General features: G+C 35.6%; 2 protein-coding genes across 8 annotated transcripts; both read right to left on the bottom strand.

The window, feature by feature from the left end:
• Positions 1–2,156: 2,156 nt before the first annotated feature.
• Positions 2,157–7,346, bottom strand: LOC122145409. The gene is made up of 4 exons (XM_042759180.1): positions 7,335–7,346; positions 6,506–6,645; positions 4,993–6,203; positions 2,157–3,202 (listed from the first exon to the last, which is right to left on the bottom strand). The coding sequence occupies exons 1-4, from the start codon at positions 7,344–7,346 to the stop codon at positions 3,195–3,197; spliced, it is 1,371 nt and encodes a 456-aa protein (XP_042615114.1). The 3' UTR covers positions 2,157–3,194.
• Positions 6,909–13,067, bottom strand: LOC109089011 (cordon-bleu protein-like 1). 7 transcript variants are annotated; one of them, XM_042757841.1, is made up of 8 exons: positions 11,236–11,265; positions 10,872–10,972; positions 10,584–10,782; positions 10,100–10,325; positions 9,351–9,457; positions 8,831–9,052; positions 7,848–7,956; positions 6,909–7,631 (listed from the first exon to the last, which is right to left on the bottom strand). In XM_042757841.1, the coding sequence occupies exons 1-8, from the start codon at positions 11,248–11,250 to the stop codon at positions 7,618–7,620; spliced, it is 993 nt and encodes a 330-aa protein (XP_042613775.1). In that variant the 5' UTR covers positions 11,251–11,265; the 3' UTR covers positions 6,909–7,617. The 7 variants fall into 7 exon arrangements, with proteins under 7 accessions (XP_042613775.1, XP_042613778.1, XP_042613777.1 ...); XM_042757844.1 differs by lacking the exon at positions 11,236–11,265 and adding an exon at positions 12,916–13,067 and having other exon boundaries at positions 6,910–7,631; positions 10,872–10,978; XM_042757843.1 differs by lacking the exon at positions 11,236–11,265 and adding an exon at positions 12,778–12,972 and having other exon boundaries at positions 6,910–7,631; positions 10,872–10,978.
• Between the last annotated feature and the right edge of the window lie 361 nt (positions 13,068–13,428).

Here is a 13,428-nt window from a genome sequence, read left to right as displayed (position 1 = left end):
GTGTCTGTCTGTTTGTCTTTTCTCTCTGTCTTTCTGTGTAAGGGCAGGGAGGAGAGGCCATCCGCACAGCATTGTGGGGGTTAGAATGTGGTGACATCAGAGGAAATGTCAGAGATTGTGGGAGGCAATGTTAAAGAGAAACTCAGCTCCGTGCCTGAAAGCCTAACTGACATTTTTGGACAGTTGGAAAGGTCAGGCATACCTTCAGATGAAAACTATTACTATTACAGTATATATATGTAATTTTAAGTATTTTTATATTCATTTTCATGGAGAGAAGGTATAATATTATACATACTACAAACACATTTTTAATTGTTACTGTTAGGCTGCAGTGTCATTGAGCTCAACAACCCATCATAGTCTAATGGATTTCACTGAGTGAAGTGCAGATACAGTATCTGTCTGCAGTTTCATCGGATGTCATACAATAACATGTTTTATCATATTTCACATTTGCATGTATGTGTTTATCCCAGGATGACACAGTGAAAATTAATTTAAAATGAAAATACTTATTTATGCATGGTAATTCATATGTGTGTGAGAGAATATATTCACAGTATACACACACACACACACACACCACACACACACACACACACACACACACACATATATATTATATATATATATATATATATATATATATATATATATATATATATATATATATATATATATATATATATACTGTATGTACTACAGGCCAAAACTGTTACTTTTGGCTGTTGTGCCATTGAACACAGCGAGCCATCATAGTCATAAATAGATTTCACTGGATTTTTAAGTGCAGATATCTGTCTAACACAGCTTCATCTGAGGCCAGTTCCATCTGAGACAGACTTTATGTAAATAAGTTTGGCTCTGATTGTTAATTAGGGCTTTAGGTGATCAGTATTCATGAGTGTGCGTGGCGCTCTGCTCTCGCCGGGTGTGTCTGTGTTGTGCGGGGGTTGAGGGAGCGCTGATCTGGCTTCAGTGACCAGTAGGAAGTATGTGCGCCACAAACTTGCCGGAATACTGATGAGGGAGGTGAGAAAGGCACCAGTCCACCAGGGAGAACTAGACGCTTCCTCCATCTCATGCACCACCAGTGGACTTTACACAAGGTGCATATTTTAACGCAAGAGCGTTTCGATCAGTTCCTCAGCATACTCACACATGTAAATCAAACTAGCTTTATAAAATAGAAAACATGCATAGGTCAGATGACCAATAAAGCCCACCTATATCCCAGTTGGCTATGGCAAACATATACCCGCAGTGTTTATGCCCACACGTGGGTTTCAATAGCCCAATTTGATGAAAAGCCCCTCATTTTGCTTAGCGGGGTCCTATTCAATCAGCCGTGTCTGTTGGAAAACCATTCCTACACACCACAGAGAGGTGTCTCAGAGGGCAGGAAAACACGCCTTGAAAATGAGTGATGAAAATCTGAAATGGCTGAAGGTCTAAAAGGTGGAGATGCAACCGCTCTGCAGGCTGTTGCGGCCTTGAGAGAGTCCTCCTCAAACAAAAAGCAAGGAAGATAAATAAACTTCATCCTTTTTAATGTCTTTGACTGCCCACAGAATAAAGTAACACTGAAAGCTTTTTCCCCTTAGTTTTATAAAGTCTATAGAACTTGTCAATGACAGACAGAAAAGATGTTACTAGCAGAAAGAGGTAGGTATTTGAAAACAGAAATAACACTGTGTCGCTGGTTAAAAATCTCTCCTCTGTGATTTGACCTATGTGTTTATCGTTAAGAAAATGACAGTTGAAAGGATCCGCAAAGTACGTGAGTCACATCGGGATCAGTGAGGGAAAAAGTGTTTGCCGTGACTGACAAAAACACATGCACAATACAAGGTCCTGAAGCACTTGGGGCTCTTGGTATATACTGCCCCCTAGTGATCTTCTTTACAGTTACACTAAATGAGTTTACAAACATACAAGTTACACTTATATTTACTCCAAGGACAATAAAATCATCAAAAAAAGATTAATAAATAAATAAATATCACGTGACAGTGAATATCAACCACTGGGAATGCTAACAGACTTTCTCCAAGTATAGACCTAGTATAGAGTATATTCTTGGGACCAAAAGGTAACCATTTAGCGCCTTGAACACACTAGCAATGTGCTAACAATCACTAAGGATTTCAGAGTCAGAAGAAAGAGCTTTATTACCAATATGCTTACAAACACTTGGCGACCAGAGCTTCCAGTGCAGAAAAAAGTATGAACATAGTGCAAACATACATGATAGTGCAGACATACATAGGAATTACAAGGTAGAGAACACTATAAGAAAAACGGAAAATTAAATAATGCACTATATACAGAAGTAGAAATATAGAGAAAAAGCATGTTATTGTTTAAATGAATGTACAGATATGTTATTTACAAGTGTGCATTTTACAAATGTGAAATTTTTGGATTCCATGTATAAATATCTCAGTTATGGTATAGTTATCACTAAGGATTTCTTACAATTCATAACATTTTACCATTATGGTTGCATGGAAGAAGCGTCGTCGTCATGTATGGTGATTTACGGAGGATTCATTGGTTAAAAAGTGATGTAATGCAAAATTTCTCCAAATCCATTCTCATGAAGAAAGAAACTCATCTACATCTGAGATGGCCTGAGGGGTGAGTACATTTTTATACATTTTTTCATTTCTGGGAGAACTATTTCTTTAATATCACAGCACCACCCACTCTGTCTTTGCTTTTATATTTGTCTCTAAATCTGAATGATGAAACACTTTGCCTGAAGTTTACAAACAAATGATATCTATTTATACTCACAAAAACAAATGCTTCAATTCGGCAATATAAGTCTTCATTAATATACAAAAATGTACACATTACATGTTTTTACCCCAAGTGTATTCAGTGGGGGCAAAGTTTACTCTTGGCACAAAAACGTTCCTGTTGAGTCAATTAAAAGGCTGGAAAAATACTCCTTTCTGAAAGGATATGTGAAAATCAGTACAAAAAAGGGGGAAATACAGGTAAATCTTTCAGAATGTTTTTCATCATTCAAAATATTCATAATTCTAAAACACAGAAACAAACAATCTTATGATAAGAAATAAGAGAAGTTTTAATATAGTAGTTTAATATAGTGTGTCCTCCTGTTCATTCTGGTGAAGAACATCCTCCTCATTTAAGCCAAATGAACACTTTCAGACTGGCCATCAATTACCTGGAAAAAAACAAGACACCATAGTAAGTCCCAGCATTCTGCAAGACTCATACTGCCAATTATATATTTTCTGGAGCCAGGTTTGAAAGCTAGATCCAGGTCCATTTTTAGCTCACGTCAGACATTAAGAAAGCCACATGCAGTACATTATGGTTGTGCACAGAACATACACTTACTCCATCATCAGTGATGGAAGTTACATGTTCTGTTGAGTTATTCTTCGAATGAGTCATCATTTTTAATTTCATAAAGACATACAAAACACTGATACACTGCTTAGAGGAACGAAGATGCCCATTAAATAAACAAAGAGACCATTTTGAGTGTCAGACATCATTTACATTACAAACTACATGTACATAACTCATCCCTGACCCAGACACACCTTGCTCTTGTGACAATGAACAAACCAATACATCTGAAAGAGGCCTTAACATCCTTTTCATCCTGTTAAGTTTCCTGGCAGGTGACAAAAGATAAACTACTGTTCCAAATGTTCACTGGCTGCATTTATTTGATCAAAAATACAATAAAAACAAATATTGTGAAATACTATATTATTACAACTGAAAATATATTTTCTATTTTAATTTATTTAAAAATTTCATTTATTTTTGTGATGGCAAAGCTGAATATTTAGCATCATTACTCCAGTCTGCAGTGTCACATGATCCTTCAGAAATCATTCTAATATGCTAATTTGCTGCTCATAAATAATAAAAAAAAAAAAACATTTCTTATTATTAGAAAATGTTAATTATTAGAAACATTTAATATTTTTTAAAACTCTCAGGCTATTTTGATAAATTAAAAGTTCAGCATTTATTTGAAATTTAAATCTTTTTCCATTTCTCCAAAGCAAGATTATCTACAATTTTCCCTGGAGTAGAAGATAAATGTGAACGATGTCTTAACCCATGTTGTCATTTGAGCCACATGTTTTTTCTTTGTCCACGGTTACACGATTTTTGGTCTGGTTTCTTCAACATAATTTCAATTATAATAGGAATACACCTTCAACCTTGCCCCTTAATTGCTATTTTTTGGACCCCAGACAAATCAGATCAATTTAATTGGGCACAGAAAGAAATTCTCAAATTCACATCTTTATTGGCCAGACGTCGAATTCTCTTAAAGTGGAAATCTCCAAATCCTCCATCAGTTTCACAGTGGCTTACTGATGCTATGCATTTCTTAAAACTTGAGAAAATCAAGTACGCAATGAAGGGAAACACTGACAAAGTTTTTTTTATATCTGGCAGCCTTTTCTATCATATTTTGCAGACTTGCAAGTCTTACCAGACTAAATCCTGTTATACTTTATATTTGTATATGATTTTAAGTAAGCCGGGGTGAGGTAGGGTGGGGTGGGGTGGTTTGGTTTGGTTATGTCTTTTTCTTTTCTTGTTTTCTGTTATTTTGTTTAAAATCTAAATTGTAAAAGTTGTCAATTCTATGTAACTCGATTCAGTTTTCAATAAAAATATGTTGCAAAAAAAAAAAAAAATCACTGCAACTAGCTTATAAAAAAAAAAAAAAAAGAAATTTAAATCATTTGCAACACTATAAATGTGAATGTACTGTCAGTTTTCCAGCTATATTTGAATGGTATATGTTCCAGCCCAAGAAGCTTCTTTAAAGTGGGTGGTTGACAATGCAATGCAAGGACATCAATGTAATTTAGCAATTACTGTCCGTAATTGACAACAAACATAAAAATGTTCTCCCTCTCATTAATATTAATACCCTTCTATTAATATTTCAGTGATGTCTTTAATCGGTTTACTCACTGTGTGTGTGCACGGGCAGTTTCCATCTCCTGGAGCAGTTTGGATCCAGCCCTGATTTGGAGCGCTTAGCCTTCTGAAATACAGCCAAGGCGAAAAGAGACACTGTTGCAGGAGGGTAGGGGTCAAAGCCTGAATGTGATTTGGATAAAAAGGAAGTTCTGTGAGGTTCAGGATCAGAGCTGCAATTATTTTCAGCCCTAGAGATGTTCAGATCAGTGTTAGTTTGGGGAGAATGGGCTTTTGGTGTGGCGTTTTGTGGATAAGGTATATATTTGGGTTTTGGGTCAAAGTTTGCCCATTGATCAAGGTCTTCATCACAGGTCTGCATTTCTTGCTTGCTCGAATCCTCTTCATTTTCTCCATTATTCTCATCCCAGCAGACAGATGGTGGAGGTGATGGGAAGTCCATTTCTTGCAAAGTTTTTTCTTCTTGAGTGTTCGTAAATTCTTTCTGAATCCTTCCCCAAACATCTAATTTTTTCATACCATCATCACCACCTAGAAACTTCCTTCTCCTCTCTTTGTATTCTTCTACCCAATCCTTTTCTTCTCCATTTTCCACCAAAGCATGCTCTTCCATCTCCTCTTGCGCCACAAGATGTGTATTTGGACTGAGTGGTGACCTATCAGCAAGTTTTGAAGGATTAGCCCAACTGTCTTTTAGTTCTAGATTGTTCATTATGCTGCCTGAATGTTCTAGATTACAGAGGCCTCTTTGGAGTGATTTTAAGTTCTCAAGCACCATGTTCTCTAGATGAATACATTCTTCCTCTTCATCTTTAAGTTCCAAATTCTCATTCTCTGCATCTGTACAAGCTTGATTCTCTTGCTTCACATGCTGTAGATGTAGAACCTCTGGTAAGTGCTCACTTTTATCTGAACGCTTGCACCCATTTTTGAAAGATTCTGTTGTGACTGCTTCCAAAAGCTCTGTGGTGGGGATCTCAAGAGCATCTTGGTCTCGAGGGCACAGCTCTTGTTCAGCTTTAGCCATGTCGGGTGTCTGTAAGGTTAGTGGCACCTCAAAACACTGCCTGCTCTGCTGATGTCTCTGTGGAACCACAGTGAAGGTCATCAAACCTTCTCTCTCAGAGGGGTTTCTCAGCAGCTGACAGCCAGAAAATGCTTTAAGCTCAGCCTCAGGGGTGTGATGCTCAGAAAACAAACCTGTGGAAGAATCTTCTGCTAGCTGATTCTGGGATATAGAAGAACTACAGAGGAAATTGAAAGAAAAGATATTGAGAATCAGTGACTTAATAAATAAAAATAAATAGTGAATAGTGAAATAGAATTAGTTTCCTGGCTGATATTATCTAGCTGAAACATCCACACACACTATTTTTAAACCGTTTTTCACAACGCAAAGCAGCTTTACAGAAAAATGAGACATTAATGTTTATAATACCTATGTATTCATATTGTATTTTCACATATAGCAGATTAGATCTATGCAATAAGAAGATGCTCAAAAGGAAGTGCAAACCAGGAAATGAATTCAGCAAAATGAACATACTTTACAGAAGATAGGGTTCTCTGTTGCCGTGCCTGCAGAGATTCTGCAAGTTCACTCATAACTTTAGCAATTGCAGGGCAGTGGTCAGCAATGTAAGCTCTGTATTTGTCTGAACTCTTGACGTCCCCTTGAGCTTCCTCCTGAAGCGAAACAAAGTGTTATGACAAGACAAGTATTTTTTTGAGTGTATCTTGTGCTTTTCTGTAAAACCATCTCATCTGCAACCTATCACTAATATAGCACCTTGGGAAAAAAAACAGCACAGCATACAATATGTATTTTTAATTAATTTATTCAAATACGAATCAGTATTAGAAAATTTCATTTCAAAAGTTAATTTGGCAAAAACAACAACAACAACAAATGAAAAAACAAACAAACAAAATTCTGAAGAAAAAATAAAGCACAAGCACACAGAATGTTGATGACAAATATAACATTAAAATTATTCTAACAAAAAGCAAAAGGGCAAAACTTTAATTAAAAATGTTGATTTATTTGTGGCTGATGAATTCATTTGGAATTTCTGAATTTTTAATAATTTAAGATTTTATTCTCAAAAGCATCCCTTATGACCCCAACATGTAATAAAAAAAAAAAAAACACATTGAACTTAATAAAGTTGAACTGCAGTTACGTAGATAAAAATATCAAACACTGATTACAACCTTCTTGGGAGCTGTGGCTCAAAATCAAGGCACAATTATTGTGATAAATTGCTACAGATTACACAAACACTGAAATAACTTTATATTAAAAACATTTGAACCTACAAACAATAATAAAATCCATCTGTCTAAGGCATAAATTGACTCTGACTGTTATTGACCTGAGAATGCATTACTTTATCCTCTAGAATACTACATTGTCTTTACACTAACTAACAAGGTGAAAAAGACACATTACAGTTTAAAGCAAGAGGGAGTGACATTAAGCATGGAAGCCAATTAAACAACAGAACAAGACTCAACAAGAACTTAAGTTCAGTGCAATGTGCATAAGACATGAAGGCTATGTAAAGACACAGAGGACAAATAGCCCATCACCAATGAAAGCAGGAACAGATAAGCATGCATGGAGGAGAGGAGGAGGAAAGGAGACTGCGCTGCCTGTTAGGCGCCCCCTCCTGGTAGTACAGTGCAAAACAAAAGCAAATACTTAATCCAACACAGTTGGCAAGCACAAACAAATACTATTTTTCCTCACATTTGTTCAAGCTTGATTCTATGCTGAAACTGCATATACTTGGCATCTAGGAAACCAGCACTAGCATGCACACAAGTATTCACAAATGCTTAAACACAGAAGAATTAAAAAAACATTAACAAAAATTAATGTATACCTTTGTTATCTGACTCGGATGGGGTGGGGCCATCACATGGTGGGGGCGGAGCTCTCCGTTTAGTCCTTTTAAGGGAGGACTCAGTGGAAGAGATACGACTGAGCTGACCCTGAGCAAAGCACAGTGAGGTTATGTTTGGAATAAAATACTTACATAGTGCTTAATGTGTACTGCATAGCAAATACTTAAAGTGGAAAAATATAGATTATACAATTTTAAACAATAATATACTATAGGTGTCACATAACCTCATTACACTGTAGTTTAATTTATTGTTAAATTAAATTCTGTTTGAAAATGTCTTAAATTTTGGCAATCAAGTAATGAGTAAAATATAAGATCACAGTGGGCATTGAGGGTCAAACTGAGTGCATTGCACTGTGGGATACTGTAATTCATTCTGGTTTTTTTTTTATATACTATATTTTTAGCAAATAAAGTAGGTAGTATTCCAAGCACAAAGAAAATCTGAATATTATGAGCTATATACTGTATATACTGCAGAAAAAAATAGCATGTCTTTAAAACATGCCACAGAACCATTCACATACATACTATTTTATTTGAATAATTAGCCTACTGTTTAAATATAAAATTGGATTCTGATCAGCATAACTGCACATTCCTGCATGCCAGTGTTGTTACTGTTAACTAAAATTTAAATTCAAAACGTTTTAATTGAAATAAAGCTGAAATAAAATATATATTATATGAAAAACCTTGAATACTAAATTTATTTAAAAAAATTAAGATATACAAGAATATAAAAATAATTACAATTATCAAAGCACAAGAAATAAATACAAAAATTTACATGAAAACTGACAATATAAAAACAAAGGCTAATTCAAAATATCAATGTATACTATAGTAGTATATTAATAATACCAAAATAACACTGATGCCTACTAATATGAATATTCAGTGGCCAATGGTACAGTGGTTTGTTTAGACTGGTATGGAGATGCCCACAGCATTCCTACCTGTTTTCCAGCAGAGTTACTCTCTGATAGGTTGGAAAAATCTCTGGTCTGAAGTCCACAAGTGACACTCTGGGACACCGTCAAAGGAGGCTGTGGAGCGCGTCTCTTCTTTGGCATGTCGGCAGTGACCATGGGTAAGGTTAAGTGGCCATTAACACCGTTCACCCTGTCTGCACATTGGCCGTTCCGTTCAAGAGAGATGGGAGCACTGCCAGTCACAGCCTGTAGAAGAAGAAGGGAGAACAAATAAATAAATCACTTAATATGTTGAAAGAAGTCAAATATTACAGAAAAGTAATATTTTTTTTCTATATGCAAACTGAATTAATGTTCAAAAACATGAGACAAGATAAACAGATGTAAAGAAAAGCCAAGAGATAAACGGATGCAGAGACATATGGGTGGACCAGCACAAGTGTTTTACAATTTGGTTATGATATTTCCCCCCATCATTTCCTTAATATGACAACCAGCAGATTGCAGAGATTGCAAAACCAAACAGACTGACAGGTGTACAAACCTGCTCAGGTGTTTTCTTGTTCTTCTTGAATAATCCAAAGAAACCTTTGTTTCCCTTCTCTCTGTGGGTCTTTTCTTTGACTAGGGATTTCTGTTCTTCATCACCACCTGGATAAGAACAAAAGAGCCTCTTAGTTAAAAAAAATTGCAAGACTAATATTATTAATATTACTTCATTCACATATTTAATTATGTAAATGCAAACAGATGCCTTGTTCAAAAATCATCACTTACTGTGTATTTTTATGATTTTGTTTGTGAAATCTATGTATACATTTTTATAAATTATGATTCATTAATAACTTTCATACAATTAATTGTAATAAAAATGTAGCAACTACATGTTTTCTCTGCATAAAAACATACAAGGTTGTGTAGTTAGCAGAATATGGAGATGGTTTGGGTGTGTTTAATGCAAATGAGAATTGTGGGAATGTGAAAATTGTGATCACTCATTTGTGATACTGTGAAATAATTTACATAATAATGAGATTAAAAACAAATTTGTGTGCCTGTGCACACGAAAATGTGCAAATTAGGTGTAAATTTATCACAGATTGTGAACTTACTGAATAATTCATGCAATTATTTAGTGAATGAGACCCATAATGTGTACTAAACACACACAGTATGTACTGCACATTGTATGGTGTTTTGAAATTAATATGATACAGTATGCAACATTGCCACAATGTCACTACGGTGCTTGTACACTGCCCTATTTTTCTTTCTTTTTTTTATTTTTCTAACCTTTAATGTCTTTGGCATACAGCTCCCTGATTCCATAGTCATTGAGTGTTTGGGTGAGATCCAGAGGTTCCTCTGACTGATATGTCCTCAGAAAGATGGTTGTATCAGGGTTGAACTCACACTTCTCACACACTGTGGGCATCAGCTCGGCCAGCGGCACTGTAGGATTGACCCGTACTACTGCCTTATGGGACTTCTTGTAGTTTATCAGAAGACGAACTGTTGCCTGGGAAATTCAGTTTTTAGAGAATGACTTAAGATGTGACTTAAGACCCTGTGCCCAACCCCTGGGTGACCTACTATGAAAGTATGACAATTCAGACTCCGCAAGATACACTTGTTTTAGGCACCATAAGGAGCCAAATCCTAGATTAATTGCTTGATATTTGACAAATTGAAAACCAAAAATGTAATTTTAAGATAATATGTTAATCGAGGTAAAATTATGAGATATGGATACAATTAAGCTTTCAATCAGACTTACCACAGGAACATGAGGTTTCTTCTTGTTATCACTTCCTTTGGTTTGCAGGACAACTCTTTCAAATTCAAGAGAGCCAATCATGTAGTTGGGTTTGAAATTGATGTGGTTTTGATTTGTGGAAATAAGCTTTATGACATGATCTGATGGAACGAGATGGTGTCGAGCACACAGTGTAACCAGAACATCCATAACTGGTTTACTGCAAGCGCACACACACAAGTGAATTAAAATATGACCAGAATTGGTGAAAATGTGCAAAATCACCTTTATTGTTTCCCTCTCGCTCACCTTCCATGCACTGTGGCTGTGGTCTCCTGTCCTCCTGGGAGCAGTACAGTCAGAGTGATGTCCCTGTCCATGAGATCTTCTTTGGGATCCATTGGTGTGTTCTGTAGCTAGTATGAAAGATAGATGACACTGTAGATTTTGGTTTTCGTATTGATGAAGCAAAAAAAAAAAAAAAATAGATAAACTGATGGGTCATTCAATTGGAACACCATACATTTATCCAAGTAGGAATGATAGAAGCCATTTGGATACAATCACTCATAGATTTGCCTTTCTGGAAGTAGTTCTTTTAAACAGAGACAATTATGGCATCCAGTGTTATACACTCATGGAAGAATGCTTTGTGATGAATCACATCACCAACCTGTGTAAAAATCATCTCTGTGTCTCAGCTACGGCTGTGCAGGGGAAATTTCCAGATATGTTCCAATGTCTGAATTTTCAGCTTAGGGCTCTGTTAGACATGGATCGGAGCAATACCTCTGTGATGTCTTGGCTTAGTATTAGCTTAAACAAACTTTTGTTAATCTTCAACACATCAACTGCCTCTAAGCCCATTTCCAAACAATATTAAATTGTTGAAATGTATATTATCATTTTAGTTTTAATTATATTAATGTGCATATAACTGTGTGCCACAATTTTCTCACAACCTCCAACAAAGCAAAGTAAATAATACCTTATACATTATTGCTCAAAAGTTTGGTGATCTTTCAGTAATCGTTTTACTGAAAATAAAACTTTTATTTAGCAAGGATTCATTCAATTGAATTGAAGTAACACTAAAGTATTTTCAGAAGGATCACGTGAGACTGAAGACTGAATTAATGGCTGCTAAAAATTAAGCTTTCCATCACAGGAATAAACTACATTTTAAAATACATTAAATATTACTATACTACTATTAATGTATTAAATATGAATACATTAATGTTTTATTGTATTTTGGATCAAATAAATTCAGCCTTGGAGAGGATAAGATACTTCTTTCAAAAACATTTTTAAAAAACGGTAGTGTACTTAACTGTATTGTGTATTTTCACATAAATTATTGTGTGGATTATGATCATCAAACCATTCAAGCCTTTAACAAGAAAAGTAAAAAAAAATAGAAATGAGAAGGGTTTTTTTTTTTTTTTTTAACAAACCAGTATTTGGTGCCAAACTAGCTTGAAATCTGCAACCCTGTTACGACCCTGGAGTAGTTTTTTTTCAAATCTTGAACTTATTTTATATTAATATTATTATGTGATTAATTAATGCTAAAACGCAATCACACAAATCAAGGTTTTAAAGTGCATTCAGGCATGTTCTAAATTTTGATAAGTGTTATAAGTCATTGTAAAAACAGATGGTTGATCATGTTATTATAAACCAAAACCAAATGACGTCCAAATCACAGCTGATTTAAGAACTCCAAATTGGACTACAACAAGATGACTGAAAATGGACTTTAATTAATAAATATCTATTTTGAAAGTGACGAAAATTAAAAATAAATTTGGGCAGCCAACGCCTTTCGGTGTGTATGGTGCTCGTTTGCTGGAGCGTCACGCCTCCCTGCTGCTGATCATCGGCGCAAAGCGGAGAAATGCACATCAACTCACGCGTATTTCCCATGAGAACGAACGCGACAAACGCCTAATGAAACGCCAAACGCACGTGACCATCCAATGTTCAGTAAGGGCACACAGAAACACACATTTGGTTCTTATATGCGGGGACATTTAATCCATACATGCTCATTTAAATCTTCGTTTGTGTAATTTTAAGACTTACGATACATTCACAACCTTAAAAGGTTTGTTTTATCGTAGCAGGATTAACTAAAGTTCTATCAGTAGCTCACCGACGCGCACGTAAAGTTTTGGACACATTTATGCAGTGTGTGGCACCTGTATCTTACCTTACCTATCTGAAGTCCTCAGTAAGGGGGGGTCCTTCCAACAAGTGCCGTTTAAAAACAAAAGGAGGTCTAAATGACCAAAGTGGATGCAAAGACTTTAGCTTTGGTAATCCTCTAGAAGTGTTGTCAGTAGCCTACCTTATGGACATGCCCAGTGCTGTGACATCAACAAATCTGTTTCCTGTGTGTGCGCCGCGCGTGAGAGAAAGACAGTGATATAACAATCTTGTTTTAGGCTATTGAGTTGACGTGATTTAGATTGTACTTAAAAAGCAAATCTAAATACATTTTGTTGAGGAGCAATATATGAAAAATATATATTTTGTTTGTTAACATGGTGATTATTTATCAATTTATGTCAATAAATAATGTCTTAAATGTTTGAGGGAAGTTGTGTGAGAGAAAGATGTTATGTGGGCATGAATGAATCAAGCTACTTGTGTTTACATGTGCTAATGCACTAGCAATCTTCAAGAACTGGCAGCTGATCACATGACGGATGAGTAATCAGCTTATTGTGGTTGTCTGTTGTGCGAAAGAGTCAGCTGCAGAAGTTGATTCATTTCAACACATTTTGCTTGCTCAGTAGGGCCACAAAACTGCAGTAATTTATCACTTTCATACAAGAGGAAAACCTATTGGTGTTAAGCA

Source organism: Cyprinus carpio, chromosome A6 (assembly GCF_018340385.1).
Source record: "Cyprinus carpio isolate SPL01 chromosome A6, ASM1834038v1, whole genome shotgun sequence".
In the NCBI taxonomy this organism is placed as follows: Eukaryota; Metazoa; Chordata; class Actinopteri; order Cypriniformes; family Cyprinidae; genus Cyprinus; species Cyprinus carpio.
Note: the sequence above shows the minus strand (reverse complement) of the source record. Positions and strands in the feature narration are given on the sequence as shown.